The sequence below is a fragment of the Cetorhinus maximus genome, chromosome 12 (genome assembly GCF_964194155.1).
Source record: "Cetorhinus maximus chromosome 12, sCetMax3.hap1.1, whole genome shotgun sequence".
In the NCBI taxonomy this organism is placed as follows: Eukaryota; Metazoa; Chordata; class Chondrichthyes; order Lamniformes; family Cetorhinidae; genus Cetorhinus; species Cetorhinus maximus.
In genome coordinates, this window is record NC_135890.1 from 122,653,262 (window position 1) to 122,679,033 (window position 25,772).

The 25,772-nt window shown below is 46.2% G+C and overlaps 1 protein-coding gene across 2 annotated transcripts in view; it reads left to right on the plus strand.

Annotated features, from left to right (window-relative positions):
* Positions 1 to 4,269: 4,269 nt before the first annotated feature.
* LOC144687935 (syntaxin-2-like) overlaps positions 4,270 to 25,772 on the plus strand; it is a 60,496-nt gene continuing 38,993 nt past the window's right edge. For both annotated transcript variants that reach the window (XM_078554568.1, XM_078554570.1), the window contains exons 1-3: positions 4,270 to 4,401; positions 16,507 to 16,581; positions 17,208 to 17,307. In XM_078554568.1, the coding sequence (XP_078410694.1) occupies positions 4,372 to 4,401; positions 16,507 to 16,581; positions 17,208 to 17,307 (205 nt within the window). In that variant the 5' untranslated portion in view covers positions 4,270 to 4,371. The remainder of the gene's footprint in view (positions 4,402 to 16,506; positions 16,582 to 17,207; positions 17,308 to 25,772) is intronic.

The following is a 25,772-nucleotide window of genomic DNA, read 5'->3' on the forward strand; positions in this document are numbered from 1 at the left end:
TTAGCTAGCCAATCTTCTATCCTTGCCAATATTTTACCCCCTACACCATGAGATTTTATTTTTCACAGTAACCTTTGATATGGCACCTTATCTAATGCCTTCTGGAAATCTAAGTACAGCACATCTACCAGTTCCCCTTTATCCACAGCACTTGTTACTTCTTCAAAGAACTCTAATAAATTGGTTAAATATGATTTCCCTTTCATAAAACCATGTTGATTCTGCCTGATTACCTTGAATCTAACCAAGTGCCCTGCTATAAGATCTTTAAAATAGCTTCTAACATTCCCCTAGGACAGATGTTAAGCTAACTGACCTATAGTTTCCTGCTTTCTCTGTCCCTCCCTTTTTGAATAAAGGAGTTACAATTGCTTTTTCCAATCTAACTTTTCCCAAATCTCGGGAATTTTGAAAAAATAAAACCAATGCATCAAATATCTCTTTAGCCACTTCTTTTAAAATCCTAGGATGAAGTCCATCGGAACCCGAGGACTTGTCAGCTCTCAGCTCCATCAATTTGCTCAGTACCACTTCCCTGGCGATTGTAATTTTCTTGAGTTCCTCCCTTTCATTTCCTGATTTACAGCTATTTCTGGGATGTTAGTTGTATCCTCTATAGTGAAGACTGATGCTAAGTACCTGTTCAATTCACCTCCCATCTCCTTATTTTCCATGATTAATTCACCAGTCTCACTTTCCATAGGACCAACACTCACTTTGTTAACTCTTGTACTCTATTTTTTCCCTCCTTATCAACTTTTAGACATTCTTTGCTGTTTTTTTATATTCTGTCCGATCTTCTAATCTGCCACCCATCTTTGCACAAGTATATGCATTTTCTTTAAGTTTGATACTAACTTTAACTTTTTTAGTTAACCACAAATGGGGGTTGGGGGTCCTTCTTTTGGAAGAAAATTTCACTCTTTAATGGCCTTTACCCCTGCACAAATTGTAATATCATCTGCAAACTTGCTGCTACATCCCTAACATCCAGATCATTAATGAAAACAGTGAATGGTAGAGGGCCTAAGACTGATCCCTGAGGACACGATGAATTCCCTATCTCCAGGCTGACCCACAGCCATTGACTACAACTTTCTGAGTGAGGAAATGGAACCAGTTCCTCAGCCAATGTATAAAATTCACACTGACCCCATAAGATTCCATCTTGTGAAGTAACCAAGAGATAGGGACCTTATCAAATGTTAACAAAAATCCAAGCCATCAATGTCAATCACATTACTCTCATCCACTAACCTAGTAACTTCCTCAAAATACTCAATTATTTCTAAACTTAACCACTAAACAACCTAAATATTACAACAGTTCTCCAGATCACTGGTGCAAAATAGAATATCAGCTATGACCAGGGAAAGGAAATACATTTTCTTTCGTTAATATAAGTAAATAAAGCGGCTAATTTTTAGATAATAGCAGTTAGCATATTTCTATTTTTAAGTAATAATGCACCACATATTTGAGTAGAGTTGGTGTTTGCATAGGGGATGTGTTTAATAGAATTTGTGTTTGAGGAGAGTATGTGTTTGGGGAGCATTTTGTATTTAAGGTTAAGTAGTGTTTATGTTTGGATAGAGGTATACTGGGTAATGGTTCCATTTTGTGTTGGTTATAGCTTATGTTTGAATAGGGGTTGCTTTTGGGTAGGAATTGTATTTGGATAGGGATTATGTTTGGAAAGATGTTGCTTTTAGGTAAGGCACGCATTACAGTAGGATAATGTTTGGGTAGGGGTTGTGTTTGGGTTTGTTGTTTTTGGGTGAGGGTCATGCCTGGTTAGAAGATATGTATGCGTTTAGAGATTGTGTTTGGTTTGGGTTTGTATTTGGGTATTGGTTGTGTTTGGGTAGGGGTTGTGTTTGTACAGTTGTGATCAGGTAGGGGTTGTGTTTGGGTAGGGATTATGTTTGGGTAGGGATTATGTTTGGTAAGGGGTTGTGTTCGGTTAGGGGTTGTGTTTGGGTAGGGGTTGTGTTTAGGTAAGGGTTGTGTTTGGATCAGGGTTGTCTTTGGATAGCGTTTATGTTTGTGCAGTGTTTGGGTAGGGATTGTGTTGGGTAGGGCTTGTTTTCGTGTAGTGGTTGTTTTTTTATATTCATTCAAGGGATGTGGACTTTGCTGGCTAGGCCAGCATTTATTGCCCATCAATAATTGCCTTCAAGAAAGTGGTGGTGAGCTGCCTTCTTGAACTGGTGCAGTACATGTGGTGTAGGTACTGCGTTTGAGTAGAGTTATTTGTTTTTGTAGGGACTGTATTTGGATAGGGGTTGTGTTTGGCTGGGGGTTGTGTATGGGTAGTGGTTGTGTATAAGTAGGGTTTTGTATTTGCTAGGGGTTGTGTTTACATAGGGATCGTATTTGGGTAGTGGTTGTGTTTGTATAGGGTTTTGTCTTTATGTAGGGGTTGTGTTTGGGTGGAGGTTGTGTTTGGGTAGGGGCTGTGTTTGGGTAGGGTTTGTCTTTGTGTGGGGGTTGTGTTTGGGTGGAGGTTGTGTTAGGGCAGTGGCTGTGTTTGGGTAGGGGTTTTGTCTTTGTGTGGGGGTTGTGTTTGGGTACTGGTTATGTTGGCATATTGCCTGTGTTTGGGTAGAGTTTATAACTCTTACAGAGTCCACCAAATAAACTAAATTAACAAAATGAGGGATAAAATAAACACAGCCCCTAAAGTTAGGGTCACTGCAAAAACCAAAGGCAAATTTTAAAGGAAACTTACAACATCAAACCAAAATGTGATTAAGGGGGGGTCGATAAAGCACCCCAGCCCCCCCAGCCCCCCCCCGGGTGCCCACCGGGTATGGGAGGTCTGGAGGGTGCCAGCAGACACCGCGTGCTCCCTCTCCAGGGTCACCCGGCCATGAACACAGCCGCGGGAGAGGAGCAGACAGACGGGTGGGACCCCCCCGGGGCAGACAGACGGGTGGGATTCCCCCGGGGCAGACAGACGGGTGGGATCCCCCCGGGGCAGACAGACGGGTGGGACCCCCCCGGGGCAGACAGACGGGTGGGACCCCCCCGGGGCAGACAGACGGGTGGGATCCCCCCGGGGCAGACAGACGGGTGGGACCCCCCCGGGGCAGACAGACGGGTGGGATCCCCCCGGGGCAGACAGACGGGTGGGCTCCCCCCGGGGCAGACAGACGGGTGGGACCCCCCCGGGGCAAACAGACGGGTGGGATCCCCCCCGGGAGAGGGGCAGACAGACGGGTGGGATCCCCCCGGGGCAGACAGACGGATGGGATCCCCCCCGGGGCAGACAGACGGGTGGGATCCCCCCGGGGCAGACAGACGGGTGGGATCCCCCCGGGGCAGACAGACGGGTGGGTGGGGCTGGATCGCCCCCCCGATCGCCCCCCTGTCTGGGCCCGTTAATGGGGGAGAGTTTATGGTGGGACAGGGGTTATATTGGGGTTGGAAATGTGTGGGTTTGGGGTTGGGGGCAATGGATGGGCGGTGGGCGTGGCCAGTATTATGGTTGGCACATGGGGGCCTGTTGCTATGGAGACAGGGGCGGGGCTGGTGTTCTGGGCGGGGCGGGGCGGGGCGGGGATGCGGTGGCGCAGCTGTGGCTGGGGGAGGGGCCGCTGACGCAGGGTCCGGGCTGTGGGCGGGGCCAGAGCTAGGAGCAGGGGCTGTGAGAATGGGGTTTGGGATGGGGCGGGGTCGGAGCTATGGGGGGGTGGGGTCTGTGAGCGGGTCGGGGCCAGGCCGCGGGGCTGTCAGCTGGAGGGGCGGAGTGGGAGCTGTGGCGGGGGGGCTCTGGGCGGGGCCAGGCCGCGGGGCTGGAATTGGAGGGGCGGGGCTGTTAGCTGGAGGGGCGGGGCTGTTAGCTGGAGGGGCGGAGTCAGAGCTGTGGGGGGGGCTTTGGGCGGGGCGGGGCCAGACCGCGGGGCTGTTAGCTGGAGGGGCGGAGTCAGAGCTGTGGGGGGGGCTTTGGGCGGGGCGGGGCCAGACCGCGGGGCTGTTAGCTGGAGGGGCGGAGTCGGAGCTGGGGTGGCGGGGGAGGGGGGGCTCTGGGAGGGGCGGGGCGGGGCCAGACAGCGGGGCTGTTAGCTGGAGGGGCGGAGTCGGACCTGTGAGGGGGGTTCTGAGCGGGGCGGGGCCAGGCCGCGGGGCTGGAGCTTGAAGGGCGGGGCCAGAGCTGGAGTGGCAGGAGGCGGGGCCTGTCGCTTAGCCAGCCTGAGCCCGCTCGGTTGTGCGCATGTGCGGGTGCCGGCCGTGTCGGAGACCCGCCCCCCCCCCCTGGTGCCGTCACTCTCCGGTCCCGAGTTTCCATCAAGCGGATCCCGGGCGGAGGGAGCGGCGGCGGCGGCCCAGCCACTGAGCCCAGGGCTCGACCCCCCGGGGTTTGTCACCATGAAGGACCGGCTGGGGGACCTGCGGGCGGTGAGTGAGGGGAGACCCGGGGGGGTGAGGGTCGGTCCGCCCGGGCGGGTTACCCGGGGGGGGGTCCGGTAACCAGGGTCCGGGGGGGGTGGGAGGGGGAGGGGGATGTGGGGTCGGTGACCGGCCGCAGGCCCTTCGGCCCCGGGATGGGCCTTTCCTCAGCTCCCGGCTCCACTCGGTCCGGGACCGTTAGTTCCCCCGCGGGGCGGAGGCGGCTCCAGCTCCTCAACAGGGACTTGGATCCGGCAAAACTGCAGCGGTTCCTGCAGGAAATTCCGGGATAGAATCAGGGGGGGCGCAGGGTGTACCCGAACCCCCGACCCCGGGTAACCCGAACCCCCGACCCCGGGTAACCCGAACCCCCAACCCCGGGTAACCCGAACCCCCAACCCCGGGTAACCCGAACCCCCGACCCCGGGTAACCCGAACCCCCGACCCCGGGTAACCCGAACCCCCGACCCCGGGTAACCCGAACCCCCGACCCCGGGTAACCCGAACCCCCGACCCCGGGTAACCCGAACCCCCGACCCCGGGTAACCCGAACCCCCGACCCCGGGTAACCCGAACCCCCGACCCCGGGTAACCCGAACCCCCGACCCCGGGTAACCCGAACCCCCGACCCCGGGTAACCCGAACCCCCGACCCCGGGTAACCCGAACCCCCGACCCCGGGTAACCCGAACCCCCGACCCCCAACCCGGGTAACCCCAAACCCCCGACCCCCAACCCGGGTAACCCCAAACCCCCGACCCCCAACCCGGGTAACCCCAAACCCCGACCCCAAACCCGGGTAACCCCAAACCCCGACCCCGGGTAACCCGAAACCCCGACCCCGAGTAACCCGAAACCCCGACCCCCAACCCGGGTAACCCCAACCCCAAACCCGGGTAACCCCAAACCCCAACCCCGGGTAACCCCAAACCCGGGTAACCCCAAACCCCAACCCGGGTAACCCCCAACCCGGGTAGCCCCAAACCCGAACCCCAAACCCGGCAAAACCCTCAGGTAACCCCAACCCGAACTCCTCGGGTAGCCCCAACCCAAACCCCTCGGGGAACGTCACCCGGAACCCCTCGGGGAACGTCACCCGGAACCCCTCGGGGAACGTCAGCAGAACCCAAAGCCCCCCCAAGGAAACTTCAACCCAACTCAAACCCAAAACCCTCAGGAAACTTCAGACCAACCCTCAATCTCTCTAACTCTCAAAGCCCCCAGAAACCTCACCCCAACCCTCCGTCCCCCAAACCTGGAAACTTCACCCCAAACTCTCAAATCCCAGGAAACCTCAACCCAGAACCTAAATCCTCAGACCCCTGGAAACTCCCATCCCCCCAAACCCCATCCTCCTGAATGTCATTAGAAAAGACGACTTTGAGAGCTATAGCTGTCTCTCCATTGTGGTAGAGGAATTTCATGAGGTGTATTGTACTTTCAGATAGCGCAATCATAGGGCTAGTTTTTGGAAAGAACAAAAAGCTGGACTTAAACATTGAATTTACCATTTCAAAAATCCATGTTCTCTTGAAGCGTAAAAATTCAGCTCTTTAAATTCTGCACTTAGATTGAAAGGTTTGCCTTAAAACAGGATATTATTGCAGATTGGATCTGCTTCCAAATGCCATTAAAAACAATGCAGCAATGTGTATCTACTGCAGTACTGGGCACTTTGGGTAATCTGAGTGTGTCATCTGAAATCCCCTTGTCGACTATAGGGAAGCACATCACAATCAGACTGACAGAGTTTCGCATAATGGAAGATTAGGCCAAGATAAAAGACTTCCATTCTGTAACACCTCTCATGACCTCAGGATGTCTCAAGGCTGCCAATTTGCACACAGCAAGCTCCCACAAGCAGCAGTGACCAGATGATATGGCGCGGTGACAATATTTGAGGGATAAATATTGAGCAGGGCACTGGGGAGAATGCCCCTGCTCTTCAAAATAGTGGTGTGGGATCTTGTCCACCTGGGGAGAGCATAAGGGGCCCTCGGTTTAATGTCTCATCTGAAAGATGCTTCCTCCAACAATGCAGCACTCCCTCAGCTCTGACCTGGGAGCGTCAATCTGGATTATCAAATCCCTGGAATGGGGCTTGGAGTGAGTTGGAGTTGACAGTGCTGCCTATTGAGCCACAGCAGACACTGGTGTAGCTTTTAAGGCATTGCCTCAGCTGCCCTGTGGTTTTAAAGGTGTGACATTTCAATCTGTTTTGAGCTGTCCTGCCTCTCAGTCATGTTAGATTTGTATTGCACATTTTTAAACATCGTGCAGCACCTGTAGCTACTGTGCAGTATCAGTGGAGTACTATTGACAGCTGAAATTCGAGACTGAATTGACCTAGAAACAACGGCTACCTGTGACCCTGGATATGATCTCACTGTTGCTTAGGTTTTTCATAACTTGTATGATTTCATATTTTAATACAGCAGAGCTGCCATTTTCTTGGGTCTACAGTACTTTAGGAGTTGTGGAAATGTTAGGAGACTGGAGGTGAATTGTTCTACAACAACTTGCATTTATATGGCAGCTTTAGCATAGTAAATTATCTTAAGGTGCTTCACAGGAAGGTTAGCATACAAAAGTTGACACTGTAACGAATAGCTTGGTCAAAGTGGGGGGAGTTTTAAGGCACATCTTAAAGGGGAAAGAGGCAGGAGAGGTTGAGGGAGGGAATTCCAGAGGTTGGGCCCAGAAAGCTAAAGGCACGATCACCAATACTGGAGCAGGAGTCCAGAATGAGAAGGAATGCAGAGTGCTCGCAGGGTTGAAGAGCTGAAGGAGTCACAGAGATAGGGAGGGGCCAAGGAGGTTTTTAAACACAAAGTACAGAAGTTTAAAATTGAGGCGTTGCCTGACCGAGAGCCAGTATAGGTCAGTGAGCACCGGGTGATGGGTGAATGGGATTTGGTGCGAATTAGGACTGAGCAGCAGAACTTTGGATGAATAAAGTTGCTTTATTATTAGAAGCATTTTTGTCAGCTGCAGTGTATACTTGGGATTCTTTTAATGAGAATTGAAACGTGTTGATGCAGATGGTTGGTGTGAAGTTTATTTTTGCTGAAAATACCTTTGTGAAGTCTCTCACTCTAAGCTGCCGCTATCAGGGTGAGTTAATGAGATTGCACAATCACAACAGCTAGAAATCTGAATAGAGTGTATGTCAGTTTATGAATAGATAATTTATTTAGTTAGACTAGAAGAACTTGCACTTATGCAGCACCTTCAGAATATCTCAATGCTTGACAGCCAATGAAGTATTTTTGAAATGCAGTCACTGCTATAATGTAGGAAACGCAGCCAATTTGCACACAGCAAGCTCCCAGGGACAGCAATGAGATAATGACCGGCTAATCTGTTTTAATGATGGTTAAGTGATTAACATTGACCAGAGGAGCTCCTCCTGCTGCCCTTCAAAATAGTGAGATGGATCTTTTCCCTCCACCTGAGGGGGAATTCAGGGCCTCAGTTTAACGTCTCATCTGAAAGTTGGCACCTCTGACAGTGCAGCACTCCCTCAGTACTGCACTGTGTGTGTCAGCCTAGGATTATGTGGTTAAGTCGCTGGAGTGGTACTTGGACCTGCAATCTTCTGACTCAGGAGAGTGTTACTCACTGAACCCAAATTAACCCTGTCTGTGTGAACACCTTCCTTCAGGGATCACAGGATCGCTTTGCTTTTCATTTCTTCCTTCAGCACAGCTGATGATCACAGGCCAGGTGTATGCTTCATACAAGCCTCGAGCAAGATTAACTGAGAGTGACAGATTGGGAACTCAGTCGAGCAGCTTCTGATCTGTCCTACTCGGTTACACACTCCACCTTTTCATATCTGCTGCGTTCCTCCAGCTCTGGCTTTTTGCATATTTCTGATTTTAACCCCTCCAGCTTGGGGACTGTGCCTCCAGCTGTCTAAACCCTAGGCTCAGGAATTCCCTCCCTAAACCTCTCCACCCCTCTCTCCTTTTAAGACACTTCTTAAAACCTACCCCTTTGTCCAAGCTTTGCTCACCTGTCCTAAGATCTCCTTATGTGGCTCAATGTCAAATATTGAATTGGATTTCGTTTGACACTGTTCCAATGCTCCTCATGTTCGTCCTTAACTCCACCCCCACCTCCCTACCCCCCAACTTTGTGAATCAGCTGGAACTGGGAACTCACCACAATGTGTCCCGTTGCTGTGTGCTGGCATATGCTGCTCTGTACCCTTTTCCTACTATTATGGATAGTGCAGAACGTTTAGTATTCTTGGGAGTAAGCAAGGCTGTAAAATATTCGTGGCACCATTTTGTGCTTGCCTATTATCTAAACACTCTGTAGCAAATCCTAAAAAAGGCTACAACTCTTCAATGCACCTTGACTTTTTTTGGACTGATCTAGTCAAAATATAGAAATTGGCAGCCTTCCTGAAATATGCACCATTGTAAAGGGTGAGCTGTTTGAACTTGGATACAGCTTTGTTCTTGAATTTTGATGAATGGGTCTACGCGTTGTGCACATTGGCGCTGGGCTTAATCTGTCCCGCAGTTGATTCTTCACTGCAAGTGCAAAGTGGCTTGAAAGAACATCAAGAAAAAACACTTGGGTGGAGAAAGTTGGTGATAAGATCAGGTGGGCTTCAAAGTGTTGAGGAAACAGCACAGCTGCATCACATTCAAACCACTAAAACTGTTTATCTGTATTGTACCCTGCCTGAATTGGTTTTTACTGACAGCAAGAGATTCTTTTCATTTTATTTTTCCACTGACAATATTGCAGGAATCAGTATGTTGAAACTGAGGAATACACTTGTACTGTAACCAGAGCAAGAAGGGATGAAGCCTCACTTTTCTGGGAATCAAAGTCACAGACGTAAAATTAAGTTTCGCTGAACTACTAATTTTCCTGCAATTGAACATGCTGATGATTCCATGGGATTATTGTGTGTCCCTGTAATTTACCCCTCAGGCTGTCAGCTTTTTGTATTCTTCACGTTTACCGAGCCTCCCTTTCAGCCTGAATTTATGTTAAATCTAGTCCAGTTGAGTCTTTCCCAGGTCCTCTGAACTCTATAACTCACTCTTATCATCTACAGTTACTCTTCATTGCTGGTGTATAAACCTGGTGATTTTTCAAATCCCTATTCTTCATATCAAAACGGAGAAAATCGTGAAGGAGAGGAAGGGTGTGGTGAAATTGCAACCCATAGAAACCTGGTTAAATATGGGGGAGGTGGCTGGTGGTATTGTTACTGGGCTGGTGATCCAGAGACCCAGGGTAGTGCTCTGGGGATCTGGATCCAAATCCCAGGTGGTGGGATTTGAATTCAATAAAAATCTGGAATTAAAAGCCTAATGAAACCATTGTCGATTGTCGTAAAAACCCATTACTAATGTCCTTAGCCCTCACTAAGGAGAAGGAAACCTGCCGTCCTTACCTGGTCTGGCTTACATGTGACACCACATCCGCAGTAATGTTGACTTTTAAATGTCCTCTGAAATGGCCTAGCAAGTCACTCAGTTGTATTAAACTGCTACAAAGTCAATAAAAAGGAATGAAACCAGATGGACCATCAGCTTAGGCACCGGAAACGACAAGTCGTGCCACACAACACGATGGAGGGTATCCTCAATGTGAAGGCAGGACTTTGTCTCCACAACGACTGTGCGGTGGTCACTCCTACTGATACTGTCATGGACAGATGCATTTGCGGCAGGCAGGTTGGTAAGGATGAGGTCAAGTATGTTTTTCCCTCTTGGTCCCCTCACTACCTGCCGCAGACCCAGTCTAGCAGCTATGTCCTTTCGGACTCAGCCAGCTCGGTCAGTAGTGGTGCCACTGAGCCACTCTTAGTGATGGACATTGAAGTCCCCCACCCAGAGCACATTGTGCCCTTGCCACTGTCAATGCTTCCTCCAAGTGGTGTTCAACATGGAGGAGTACTGACTCATCAGCTGAGGGAGGGCGGTATGTGATAATCAGGAGGTTCCCTTGCCCATGTTTGACCTGATGCCCTGAAACTCCATGGGGTCCGGAATTGATGTTGAGGACTCCCAGGATAATTCTGTATACCACCTCTGCTGGTGGACGGTGATGGTGGTGTCTGGGACATTAGCTGTAAGGCATGGTTCATTGAGCACGAGTCAGGCTGTTGCTTGACTAGCCTGAGAGACAACTCTCCCAATTTTGGCACAAGCCCCCTGAAGTTAGCAAGGAGCCCTAGCAGAACTGGAGTCAATGGGAATCAGGGAAAACTCTGCTGGTTGGAATCATACCTAACACAAAGTAAAATGGTTGTGGTTGTTGGAGGTCAGTCATCTCAGCTCCAGGACATCACTGCAGAAGTTCCTCAGGGCAGTGTCCGAGGCCCAAACATCTTTAGCTGCTTTACTTAATGACCTTCCCTCTATCATAAGGCCAGAAGGGGGGGATGTTCATTGATGATCACCATTCACAACTCCTCAGATACTGAAGCAGTCCATGTCCAAATGCAGGAAGACCTGGATAATATCCAGGGTTGGGTTGACAAGTGGCAATTAACATTTGTGCTACACAAATGCCAGGCAATGACCATCTCCTAACGAGAGAATCCAACCATCGCCCCTTGATGTTCAATGGCATTACCATCACTGAATCTCCCATTATCAACATCCTGTGGGTTACCATGGACCAGAAACTGAACTGGACTAGCCAAATAAATACTGTGGCTACAAGAGCAGGTCAGAGGCTAGGAATCCTGTGACGAGTAACTCACCTCCTGACTCCCCAAAGCCTGTCCACCATCTACAATGCACTTGCCTGGATGAGTGCAGCTCCAACAACACTCAAGAAGCTTGACACCATCCAGGACAAAGCAGCCCACTTGAATGGCATCCTTTCCACAAACATTCACACTCTCCACCACCCGACGCACAGTAGCAACAGTGTGTACCATCTACAAGATGCACTGCAGGAACTCACTAAGGCTCCTTAGACAGCACCTTCCAAACCCACAATCGCTACCACCTAGAAGAACAAGGGCTGCAGACGCATGGGAACACCACCACCTGGAAGTTTCCTTCCAAGTCTCTCACCATCCTGACTTGGAAATATATCACCGTTCCTTCAGTGTCACTGGGTCAAAATCCTGGAACTCCCTCCCTAACAGCACTGTGGGTGTACCTACACCACATGGACTGCAGCGGTTCGAGAAGGCAGCTCACCACCACCTTCTCAAGGGCAATTAGGGATGGGAAATTAATGCTGGCATAGCCACATCCTGTAAATGAATAAAAAGCTTTTAAAAATGCTTTTTATTTTATCTGTTATCACTAAAATACAAGGCACAAAGGGTTTAAAAAAAGGCATGTGTAAGAATATATAAACTGGTAGTTATCAACACACCATGGGAATTGAGGGCAGAGAGAAAGGAAAAACCACCAAACCTTGCAAAAAATATTTCTAGAAATGTATGTTTTCCAGATATAAATGGTCAACAATCTCTTGGATAAAAAGGAACACATGACGGCACCCACAAATATTAAGGAAAAGGGGAAGGATTAACGAGTTGTGATGAGAGTGAAGGAAATGTTTTAAGTGCAAAGGAAAATTGGTTGGAAGGTGTGAAAACTCACTTTATCCAAATTAGGGTAGGGAAGTGAAGTGGAGAAGCATCAAATTGAGAAATATGAAAGATAAATCAAAAGGAGCTGACCACATTCAGGGGCTGATTGGAATTAGATAAAATCATAGAATAATTCAGCCCATTGAGCCCGTGCTGGCTCTTTGAAAGGTTTATCCAATCAGTCCCAGTGCCCTGGAAATTTTTCCCCTTCAAGTATTCATCCAATTCCCCTTCTCAAAGTTACTATTGAATCTGCTACCACTGCTCTTTCTCTCAGCGCGTTCCAGATTGCAATATCTTGCTGAATGAAAAGTGTTTCCTCGTACTGCCTTTTTTTGTTTTTGCTAATCACTTTAAATCTCTCCTTTTTGGTGAGTGACCCTCCTGCTACTGGCAACATTTTCTCCTTATTTACACTATCAAAACCCTTCATTATGTTGAACATCCCTATCAAATCACTTTTTTGACTGGCTCTGCGTCATGGCGAACAACCCTTCTCCAGTCAGTGGCAGTTTGGAAAATCGCTGCGAGTGATTTTAAAATATCCCAGTTAGTGGGAAACTTGCTAGGTCTGGTCAGTCTCTGACTTGATTTTCCACAATAACTTTCCTGGCGTCCAGTTATGCCCCAGGTTGAGGATTCACCTCTTGCCTCCACCACTGCCTTAGCCTATCTGCTGTTGAGACCTGATCCATGCTTTTGTTACCTCCAGACTTAAGCATTCTGACTCTCTCCTGGTCAGCCTCCCATCCTCCAACCTCCATCAACTTGGCTCATCCAAAGCTCAGCTCTTATCCTACCCCCGACACCTTGAACTTAAAATTCTCAACTTTGTGTTTAAATGCCTAACTCTCTACCCTTCACCAGCCCTGTACAAACTCGTTAAACTGAGCAGAACACCCTGGCAACTTTTTGCGAGTTTTGTTAAAGTTTTCATTATGCGCTGTTCCCTGCACGGCCTTTCCAACTGTCCATATTTGTGCATCGCAGCCAAGTTGATCCATTTGGGAGGTAGTACATCCTGTTGTACAATTGTGGAACATTTACAGCACAGGAACAAGACTGCTTGCTCTCTTTTCATGCCTTTATGTACTGATCATTATGATGCCTTCGGCACAGCAGGAGGCCAAATGGAAACTAAGAGCAGCGTTTGAACGAAACAGGACAAGAGCAAAATGATCCAGATCCTGAAAGACTTAAAATCTGGTTTGCTGATTCTAAAATTGAGTCTATTTGCACCACTAAAACTTAGTGAAACATTTTTATTCTTTCACGGGATGTGGGCGCCACTGGCTAGGCCAGCATTTATTGCCCATCCCTAGTTGCCCTTGAGAAAGTGGTAATGAGCTACCTTCTTGAACCGCTGCAGTACATGTGGTGTAGGTACACCCACAATGCTATTAGGGAGGGAGTTCCAGGATTTTGACCCAGCGACAGTGAAGGACCATTGATTATAGTTGCAAGTTAGGATGGTGAGTGGCTTGGAGCGTAACTTGCAGGTGGTGGTGTTCCCATGCGTCTGCTGTCCTTCTAGGTGGTAGAGGTTGTGGATTTGCGAGGTGCTGTCGAAAGAGCCTTGGTGAGTTTGTGCAGTGCATCTTATAGATAGTGCACACTGCTGTCACAGTGCACTAGTGGTGAAGGGAGTAAATGTTTAAGGTGGTGGATGGAGTGTCAATCAAGCAGCCTGCTTTGTCCTGGATGGTGTCGAGCTTCTTGAGTGTTATAGGTGCTGCACTCATCCAGGCAAGTGGGGAGTATTCCATCGCGCTCTTGACTTGTGCCTTGTAGACAGGCTTTGGGAGTTAGGAGGTGAGCTGCCACAGAATTCCTAGCCTCTGACATCTTGTAGCCACAGTATTTATATGGCTGGTCCAGTTCAGTTTCCAGCCCACAGGATTTTGGTAGTGGAGGATTCAGCGATGGTAATACCATTGAATGTCAAGGGGAGATGGTTAGATATTCTCTCGTTGGATATGGTCATTGCTTGGCACTTGTGTGGCACAAATGTCACAATGATAATGCAAAATCTTTACACAGACCAATTTGCAGTAAAATTTGGGTAAAGAGTAAGAGTGTGCAGAACCCTGAAGCTGTGTCACTTTTTGGATAAACTCATGAACACATTACAGATGTAGTCTGTCTAAACCTGGACTGAGGCTAGAGGAAGTGTTATGTAACACCAGGGTGTGGCAGTAATTTCAGATGAATTAAGAATGATACATCAGAAGTGATGGTGTTAGGAAATAGAGACAGTAAGTTATATTGGTATTTGTGGGTGTTAGGAAAGAGTTTTAGCTTTAAAGTTTAAGTTTGATTTGTAATTCTGTATCTGTGTTAAGAAACGTCAAATTGAGTTTTAGTTTTGCTTTAAAAGGTGCAGCTCTAATGCGAGTTTTACAACTGCAAGCTAAGTTAAGCAAACAAGAGTAGAAGAAAAACAGTGCTGTTGCCTAGCAACAGGCACCCAGAGAGGGAGGTCCCGCCACAGACTCTCAGAATGAGAAAAGCAGTTTTGAGTTCAGTTTTGAAGACTGCCAATCAGAAGCCACCTAGAAGGAACAGATAGCCAGCCCCAAGCTAAAGAAATACCCCAAAAATCCAGGGGAGTGGAACAGGGAAAAGTCCCAAGCAGACCACCTAGTCAAAGGAAGGACAGTAACCTGGAAAAGGTCCTATTAAGTGAAATTAAGAGTGAAGGGCAGAGTGAAAGGCTCCAAGCTTCAGATTTAAAGAGACAAAAGCTGCAGAAAGTGGATTTAAAGCGAGAACAGATTGCAAGAGGCAAGAAAGTCCAAAGAGACAACTGAAGGTCTGTAACTCTATGCTATGGGCATGTGAAGCATTGGTACTGTTGATGGCTGAGCATTTGTGAGTGTGCGTGGAAGACAGCTTGAATGAATGTGGTGACTCGGAAGAGAACATCGAAAGGAGAGTTCAAAACCCTGGAGGGTGAACCCTTGAGGAAGGCGTCTGAGAGAAAGCGTCGGTTTGGGAGAAGATTCCAAGGTGAGGCCTTGGAAAGTGGAGATTGGAAACCCTCGTGTGAAAAACTGAGTGCAGTGAGACCAGTTGGCTCACGGTGTAACAAGTGTCTGGGGGTAGTTGAGAGATCCATAGCATCTGGTTGAGGTGGCATCTGTCACTTGGTTCCAGACCGCAGGGTGCCATAGATTAAATGGACTGTGTACTTACTGTGGATATTAGAGTATAAGATAGCTTTTATAACTTGTTATCCTTACACATCTGTATATATCTGTAAAGGCATAGTTGTGGGTGAAGAAGTATTGTAATATAGCTCATCTCTTATTTCATGTTTTATTCTTTTGTTAAAAGTTCATTAGCTGACTCTGGTGACACTCTGCAGTGGTCACTCTCCACGTATCTAAACCAACAGATAAAATTTAGGATCTAAGAAGCTGGACTCCACCTGGGATCAGGCTTGTCCAGGGATAACCTCAGCTGGGATCATAACAATGGACATAACAAGGCTGTTGGTTTGAGTGGTTTCTATGGTGCACTGGTAATGTCAATAAGCTGAGAGATAGGAGTTTTGGTAGTACAGTGGTTATGTTACTGAACTAGTAATCTAGAGGCCTGGACTAGTGATCTGAGAGTTCAAATCTCACCAAAGCAGCTGAGGAATTTAAATCCAGTTAAATAAAACCGGGAATAAAATTCTAGTTTCAGTAATGGCGACTATTAAACTATTGTTGCAAAAAAAAAATATTGGTTCACTTAGGGAAGGAAATCTGCCGTTCTTACCCGGTCTGGACTATATATAATATGTGCCCCCAGACTTACAGCAATGTGGTTGACTCTCAACTGCTGCCTAGAATGGCAGAGGAAAACCACTCTGTTGTATTCAAGAAAGCGGTTCACCACCACCATCTCAATGGCCATTAGGGATGGGTGATCAGTGCTGACCTTACTAGCAATGCCCACACCTGAGATAAATAAAACCCCAGTGGCTGCTCTTACACTCCTGCCATTCCTCAAAGTGACTACTCAAAATGAGTGGAATTGTAGCTTGAAATTTTGATTTGCCGAAATGAGTTCTGCAAATAAAGTATTGTGCCTCAGAATAAGCACTACATCAAACAAATACACCAGGGGAATCAAATGAACACTAAGGGAGATGTGATTTTACAGGGAAAGATTATGCTGGAGAAACGGACAGCAAGTGAGGAGTTTGGAGATGGCATGACTTCCAGGGGATGGGTCAAAGCCAGTGAGGGACACAGCAATAACAGTGCAATGTGGAGTGGAAATAACAGTGAGGGACACAGCAATAACAGTGCAATGTGGAGTGGAAATAACAGTGAGGGACACAGCAATAACAGTGCAATGTGGAGTGGAAATAACAGTGAGGGACACAGCAATAACAGTGCAATGTGGAGTGGAAATAACAGTGTGGGACACAGCAATAACACTGCAATGTGGAGTGGAAATAACAGGTTTTAGACCATAAAGAAATAAGTTCATTTTATTTGCTAATTGCTGTTTTATTTGGTTGTCCGTTTATAGTACAAAGAAAATTATGACGATGAAGTGACTATCACTGTGGAAAAGGAGCACTTTATGGATGAGTTCTTCCATCAGGTAGGAAGTTGGAACTGAATGGATGGGTGGGGGGAGTTTTGATTTAACTGTAGGTATTATTTGGTTCCGTTATGGTTACTACTCGTACTGGCAAAAGCACTTGGCAGTATGTACCCTTTTCTCCCCCTTCGTCATTGTTCTTTGTCCCTTTCCCCACTTTGAAGAGCATGAGGACTACCAGTGCTGCTACTCTACCTATTTGTAAAAATATCTGACACCCACCAGTTCTCCATTTCCCTGCCTTACTGAGGAAGAGCTCCCTCTTGTTGGTTTGCCTTGTGAATCATTCCATGGGCTGTCGGTCTGCGCTTGCTGTCTGAGAAGCCCAGCAATGTTACATGCGCTGGGCTGTACAGGAAGAGCTAATATCCAATCATGTAAATATTGACATGAAAGCTTGGCCAATTCAAAAGTCACTTCTGGAGAAGGGCCATCAATGAAAATAAATGGCTCTCCATCAACAGGGACTTCTGAAAGCACCAGATGCATTGTGTTTATATGTTACTGCGTGCATTTATGTCGTTTTGTGATCCAATTTGTTTGGTATTTTATGCCAATTCTGTGTTAAATTGGTGAACTGGCTATACAAATACAACTTGTAACTACAGAAAGGATTTACGCTACAGGTTGAAGAAATCCGGGGATACATTGACCGTATTTCTGAAGATGTGGAAGAGGTGAAGAAGAAACATAGCATCATCCTTTCGGCACCAAACCCTGAAGGGAGTAAGTAACAGCTTGAAAAAGTTTCAAAGTTGCAGCTGTGTTAATGTTATACAGATGTTCTGCTCACAGTTTGATATTAGTGTCATGTGGGTTGGAAGTTGCAGTAATGAAAAGCAGTTTGGAATTTAACCAGCTCCTACCCGCAGTTAAGAAATGTTGGATCCGGTATAGAGCCTCTACTGTCATGACATTAAATGGATTCCTGATAAAGGCTGTAATAAACAGGAAATTAAGTTTGATGGGAAGCGTCTGTATGACAGCCAAGATTTTTTTGTAAATGGCTGAAATCCGCTTGATGATAGGAACACACTCCAGGAAAGGAACTCGGTGTGTTAGTGAACTATCCCCAGCATATACATGCTCATTTTATAATGCTTTAGCACCTTGTAATGATGACAAGGTGGTTCTGTTGCCTGGATTGGATTTGAGGGCCTTGGTGTGATGTAATTTTTAAAAAATCTGTTGTTAAATGCTGTTCACCAGCATTTCCTGAACGTGGGGCAGGAGGAGGTTAAATTCATTCATTTTGATTTGCTGGATTCATTACTGTGAATTCCAGAAGTAGCAACACTACTGCCAACCAAGAGCTTTGAATGCAGCAGAACACACTGACATGTGGCCTTGGCTAGACTAGTGGGGAAAGAATTTCATATGATGAGTGTTTGTATTGACGTTATTTTGCACTCAGTTCAAGGTATTTGAAGGATGCAAATAATTTGTCCATTTTTGAAAGTTAATTAACTGAAATTGCAAGTTGTGAATAGGCCCACCTGATAGATTATTTAAGCCACACGTGCAATATTTGTCATGTACTGCTCTTGTACTTGGGCATGTAGGCTGTCATTTTTCAGTGTTTCAAGCTTTAGTGTTAAAGGTATTTCCACCGCCCATGCAACTTGATGTAGCAGCAAGTTACGATGTTAGAATAGATTTTAGCTCTATTGGCTAATTATATATTGAAGTTAAATGTTAAGATTTTGCTGTAAATTCATACATTTTATTTGATGATCTGCCAAGAAGCTGAAATTTCATAGCCACTCCTTACTTGGCTGAGTAATTTATTTTCTTGACGTATATGCTAGTCTGATATTTCCTTGAGGATAGAGGGATAAGGAATGATTTAATTGAGGTGTTTAAGATGATTAAAAGATTTGCTCGGGCTGATCAAGAGAAACTATTCCCTCTGGTGGGGGGAGTCCAGAGCAACCTTAAAACGAGAGCTAGGTTGTTCAGGGTGATGTCAGGAAGCACTTCTTCACACAGAGTGGAAATCTGGAACACTCTCCTAGAAAGCTGTTGAGGTTGCGGGGGTGTGGTCAACTGAGTTTCAAAACAGATTGATTTTTGGTAGCCAGGGGCATTAAAAGTTATGGAACAAAGGTGGGTAAATGGAGTTAAGATTCAGATCAGCTGTGACATTTCCAGGATTTACTTGGAGCCCATATTAATGGATACTGGACCACCTCAGGGCTGTGTACTGTCACCTTTATATTTCATCCTCTATATGAATGATCGTCAATCGGAGTACGATGACATAAAGATCCTGATTCAAAATTCGCTTAGTTGTAGGAGGCAGAGGGTGACGACAGAAGGATGCTTTAGTGACTGGAAGCCAGTGTCCAGTGGCTTACCACAGGGATCTGTGCTCGGTCCCCTATTATTTGTCATTTATATAAACAACATAAATGACTATGTAGGGGGTGGGATTAGTAAATTTGCGGATGACACAAAGATTGGCCGGGTGGTTAACAGTGAGGTTGAGTGTCTTGGGCTACAGGAAGATATAAGCGGGATGGTCAAATGGGCAGATAAGTGGCAGATGGAATTTAACCCTGAAAAGTGTGAGGTGATACACTTTGGAAGGAGTAATTTGACAAGGAAGTATTCAATGAATGGCATGACACTAGGAAGTTCTGAGGAACAAAGGGACCTTGGCATGTGTGTCCAGAGATCTCTGAAGGCAGAGGGGCATGTTAGTGGGGTGGTGAAAAAGGCATATGGGACACTTGCCTTTATCAATCGAGGCATAGATTACAAAAGTAGGGAGATCATGTTGGAGTTGTATAGAACCTTGGTGAGGCCACAGCTGGAGTACTGTGTGCAGTTCTGGTTGCCACATTATAGGAAGGATGTGATTGCACTGGAGGGGGTACAGAGGAGATTCACCAGGATGTTGCCTGGAATGAAACATTTAAGTTATGAAGAGAGGTTGGATAGACTTGGGTTGTTTTCGTTGGAGCAGAGAAGACTAAGGGGTGACCTGATCAAGGTGTACCAGATTATGAGGGGCATGGACAGGGTGGATAGGGAGCAGCTGTTCCCCTTAGTTGAAGGGTCAGTCACAAGGGGGCATAAGTTCAAGGTGAGGGGCAGGAAGTTTAGGGGGGAATGAGAGGAAAAACCTTTTTACCCAGAAGTTGGTGACGGTCTGGAATGCGCTGCCTGGGAGGGTGGTGGAGGCGGGTTGCCTCACATCCTTTAAAAAGTACCTGGATGAGCACTTGGCACGTCATAAAATTCGAGGCTGTGGGCCAAGTGCTGGTAAATGTGATTAGGTAGGTAGGTCAGGTGTTCCTCACATGTCGGTGCAGACTTGATGGGCCGAAGGGCCTCTTCTGCACTCTGATTCTGTGATTCCGAAGTATGCTGATGATACAGTATGTGTGGGTCTCATCAGGAACAACCAAGGAAACCACAGGAACTCGATGAAGAAGTTTGTAGAACTGCAAAAACAATTCTCTTAAACGGAATGAAAATGAGACAAAAGAGTTCCTAAAGTTGTAGACTTTAGGAAACAGCCAGTTAATATTGTTCCTGTGAAGATTCATAACCACCATCTGGAAGTTCCCTCCAAGCCACTCACTATCCTGACTTGGAAATATATCGCTATTCCTTCACTGTCGCTGGGTCAAAATCCTGGAACTCCCTAACAGCACTGTGGGTGTACCTACATCACATGGACTGCAGCGGTTCAAGAAGGCAGCTCACCACCACCTTCTCAAGGGCAATTAGGGATGGGCAATAAATGCTGGCCCAGCCAGTGGTGCCCACATCCCATGAATGAATAAAAAAAAATGTGGACATTGAAATAGTTAGTAACTACAAGTATCTAGGTGTCAAAGTAGATGGTAAGTTAAATTGGAGGGAACAGTGTACAGGAGATAGTCAAGGGACCTGCACGATTATACTATCGGAATATTAAAACCTTTGAGTGGATGCTACAATCATAAAACTCTTCTGTACGGCTGTAGTTGAGAGTGCTACTTTTGGATGTCTCATCTGGTATTGTTGTCTTAGAAAAGCAGGTTCTTTAAGGATACAGAGATTATTGAACCAGGCAGGAAGGGTATTTGATGCGCAGGCCTTTCTTGATGAAATGTGCTCTCGAAGAATTTTGGCAATTATTGAACAATGTGAATTGCCCCCTTGTCTCAGTATTACTGCTCATTTCATTCTGGGAAGAGGCTACAACCCCTCATATGCAGAACAAATTGGTTTCTGAACCCATTTGTGCCCTGCTCGATTTTTTTTAAAAAAAGCCTTATAACAGGAGTTTGATATTCAGTGGCGGGGTCATGGTCGTTGAGGCTTAGTGCCAACTCTTGGACACTTCTTACCTCCCCAGACCACCGAACATCAAGCCATTGTTTCTAGGACTATCACTGACCTCATCTCCTCTGGAGATCTTCCCTCCACAGCCTCCAACCTCAGTCTCCCAACCCTGAGTAGCCTGCTTCTACCTCCTTCCAAAAATCCTAACAGGACTGTCCTGGTAGACCCATTGTTTCTGCCCCACTGAACTTATTTCTTCCTATCTTGACATTTTCTTTACCTCCCCTTGTCCAGTTTCTTCCCACCTACATTTGTGATTCTTATGATACCTACACCGTTTCAACCATGACTGACCCATTGCTGCATTTCTCTTCCTCTCCCTTCCAGAACCACGGTAGAGTTCCCCTTGTCCTCATTTTCCACCCCACCAGCCTCTGTATTCAAAGGATTATCCTCTGCCAACTTGAGCACGATGACACCACCAAACACATCTTCGCCTCCCCTCCTCTGTCAGCAATCCAAAGGGACAGTTCCCTCTGTGACACCCTGGTCTGCTCCTCTATAACCCCAACACTTCATCCCACTCCCAAAGCACCTTCCCATGGAATTGCAGGAGGTGTAACACCTACCCCTTTACCTCCTCCCTCCTCACAGTCCAAGGCCCCAAATATTCCTTCCAGGGTGAAACAACAGTTTACTTGTACTTTTTCAATTTAGTCTGCTGTATTTGTTGTTCACAATGAGATCTTCTCTACACTAGGAGCAGGAGTAGGCCATTCAGCTCCTTGACCCTGCTCTGCCATTCAGCTAGATCATGGCTGACCTATCTCAATGCCATTTTCCCAGCACTATCCCCATATCCCTTGACATCATTAATATCTAGAAAACTGTCAATCTCAGTCTTGAATATACTCAATAACTGAGCCTCCACTGCCCTCTGGGATACAGAATTCCAAAGATTCACCGCCCTCTAAATGAAGAAATTCCTCCTCATCTCAGTCCTAAATGGCCTACCTCTTACTGAGACTGTCCCCTGGTTCTAGCACCCCCCCAAGCCAGGGGAAACATCCTTTTTGCAACTACCCTGTCAAACCCTGTAAGAATTTTGTATGCTTCAATGAGATCACCTCTCATTCTTCTAAACTCTAGAGAATATAGGCCAAATCTTTCGCTGTAGGACAATCCTGCCATCCCAGGAATTAGACTGGTGAACCTCTGTGGCACTTCACCTATGGCAAATATATCCTCCCTTGGGTAGGGGGACCAAAACTGTACACAATACTCCCAAGTGGGGTCTCACCACAGCTCTATATAATTACAGCAAGACTCCCTTACTCCTATGCTCAAACCCTCTTGCAATAAAGACCAATGTACCATTTGCTTTACTAATTGCTTTCTGCACCTGCCTGTTAGCTTTCCGTGACTTATGAACAAGGACGTCCAGATCCTTTTGGACGTCAACATTTCCCAATCTCTCTCCGTTTAAGAAATACTCTGCACTTCTGTTTTCTTACCAAAGTATATACCTTCACGTTTTTCCACATTATATTCCATCTGCCATGTTCTTGTTTACTCTCAGAGCTTGCCTAAATTCCCTTGAATCCTCTATGTATCTTCCTCATAACTCATTCCCACCTAGTTTTGTGACATCAGCAAACTTAGATGTTTATGTTTTGGTCCCCACACCCAAATCGTTGAGAGAAATTGTGAATATCTGGGGCCTAGTGATACCCCACTAGTCACAGCTTGCCAACTTGAGAATGACCTGTTTTATTCCTACCCTGTTTTCTGTCCATTAACCAATTCTCAATCAATATTACCCCCAATCCCATGTGCTCTAATTTTGTTTACAACCTGTGTGGGACCTTATCAAAAGCCTTCTGAAAATCCAAATACACCACATCCACTGGTTCCCCCTTATCAATTCTGCTGGTTACCTCCTCAAAAAAAAAGCTCCCAACAGGTCTGTTAAACATGATTTCCCTTTCATTATTCCATGTTGACTCTGTCCAATCCTACCATTATTTTCCAAGTGTCCAGTTATCACATCCTTCATAACAGATTTTAGCATTTTCCTTAATACTGATGTCAGGTTAACAGGTCTGTAGTTCTCCATTTTCTCTCCCTGTTTCTTAAATAGTGGAATTAGATTTGCTATCTTCAATCTGCAGGAACCATTCCAGAATCTACAAATTTTTGGAAGATGATCACCAATGCCATCACTATGTCTACAGTCTCCTCTTTCAACACTCTTGGGATGTAGATCATCAGGACCAAGTGTTTCTTTGATCTAATACAATCTTTAACTTCTCTTGTTAGCCATGGTTGGATCATTTCCTGCTGTGTTTTTGTGCCTAAAAGGAATGTAAATTTGTTGCAAGCCATGTATTAATTTTTAAAAATCCTAGCCATTGCCTACCTACCTCTTATCTTTTAATGTAGTTTCCCAATCCACCACGTCCAACATGCCCCTCAAACCTTCATGGTTTCCTTTGTTTAGATTTAAGATCTTAGTTTTGGATTGAACTACAAAACTTTCAAACTTAATGTAAAATTCCATCATATTATGGTCACTCTTCCCTAAAGACACTTTTACAACAAGATTATTAATTAGTCCTTTCTCATTGCATGGAATGATCTAAAATAACCTGTTCCCTAGTTGGCTCCTCAACATACTGCTCTGGAAAACCATCTCTACACATCCCAGGAATTTGTCCTCTATAGCATTAGTGCTAATTAGGTTTACCCAGCCTATATGTAGATTGAAATCACCCATAATTACTGTATTACTCTTGTTACATTCACCTCTAATTTGCTGATTTATACCATGCCCTACATTACCACTATTGTTTGGTGGCCTAGAAATAACTGTCAATGTTTGTTGCCCCTTGCTGTTTCTTAGCTCCACCCAAGCAGATTCTGCATCTTGTTCTTCTGATCTAAGATTCTCTCTCTCTAATGTACAGATTTCATCCTTTATTAACAGCAGTACCCCACCTCCTTTTCCTTTTTACCTATCCTTACTAAATGTCAAAAACCCTTGAATATTCGGTTCCCAGCCTTGATCACCCTGTAGCAACATCTCCATAATGGCAATTAGATTTTTTTTTATTCATTCAGGGGATGAGCTTTGCTGACTGGGCCAGCATTTATTGCCCATCCCTATTTGTCCTTGAGAAGGTGGTGGTGAGCTGCCTTCTTGAACTGCTGCAGACCATGTGGTGTGGGTACATACCTGTTTACTTCCATTTGTACTGTCAGTTTATCAATCTTGTTGCAGACAAGACCACCTTTAATTCTGTCCTTGTATTATTTTCGCAACCTCTAGCCTTATCTGCTGGCACACTAAGTTTTTAAACTTATTTTTTCGTTCATGGGATGTGGGCATCGCTGGCTAGGCCAGCATTTATTGCCCATCCCCAATTGCCTTTGTTCATAGGGCATTTTTAAGAGTTAGTCACACTGCTGTGGGTCTGGAGTCACACATGACCCCTAGCTGCTCATACTCTCTAAACAGTACCTCTTTCCCAGTCCTATTTATGATATTGGTACCGGCATGGATCACGACAACTGGATCCTCCCCCTTCCACTGCAAATTGTTCTCCAGCCCAGATCAGATGTCCCGAACCCTGGCACCAGGTAGGCAAGACAACTCTGGACTGACGCTGTCGGCTGCAGAGAACACTCTCTCCCCCTGACTATACTATCCCCTACTACACTACATTCCTATTAACTCCCCCTGCCCCTGCTTGAATGGCTTCCTGTACCACGGTGCCATGGTCAGTTCACTCATTCCACTCTACAGCTCCCACTTTCATCCATTCAGGCTGCAAGAGCCTTGAACCTGTTGGACAATTGCATGGGCTGAGACTCCTCCACTTCTACCTTCCCGATCCCTAAACCTGCCTCACTCTCAGTCACACCCTCCTGTCCATGACCGTGGACCAAATCAGACAACCTTATCCTAAGGGATGTGACTGCCTCCTGGAACAAATTGTGCAGGTAACCTTCCCCTCCCTGATGCCTCGCAGTGTCTGTAGCTCAATGACTCTGAGCCAAAGTTCCTACAGCTGCAGACACTTGTTGCAGATATATTTGCCTTGGATCTCGCAGGTGTAAAGAGCCCCACATTCTGCAGCCGCAACCCATCACTTACCCCAACATCTTTAAAGCTTTAATTATACTGATTGAATTTTAATTAATGTCTCTAGTCCTGCCTTTGGTTATGTTCTTATTTCAATAAATGTTCTACTTACTGTGATTGAAATTCCCTAGTTAAGAGAAATAGGAAATACTCACCAGCTAATCTAATAAGCCTTACTATTGGTAAACCTTACTACTACTAATAAAATCTTACAATTACTTAAATTACCTGAGTTTTGAATGATAAATGAGAAAAAATACTCACCAACCAATCAATTACCTGCTTTCCTGTGAATTCACACTTTGATTTTACTTAGTACATGGTCAGTCTGCTGTGGAACCACAGATTGGATAGCTCTTTTAGGTGCTGCTGAACATGTCTCAGTCATCGCCCTTTCCTGTTTTAGGTGCTGCTTCTCTCTCTCTCTCTCTCTCCATAACATCTTTGATATTTAATCTCCCCTGCCCTCTGACCTATCCCTGTCATTTTGCTCCACCTACCCCTCTCCCCACCCCTCTCCTTTTAAACAACATCAAACCATCGCAATTCTCTCCCTCTCCAGTTCTGAAGAAGTTGTGTTGGATTTGAAGTGTTAACCCTGTTTCTCCGTCCACAGATGCTGCCAGACTTGCTGAGTTTTTCCAGCAATTTATTTTATTTCAGACCTCCAGCATCCACCAATATTTTGCTGCTTTTCTTTCTTTCCCATTTTCTCTCTTCTTTCTCCTTCCTTTTTGCACCACCCCTACCACAAACCCGGCCAATAGTG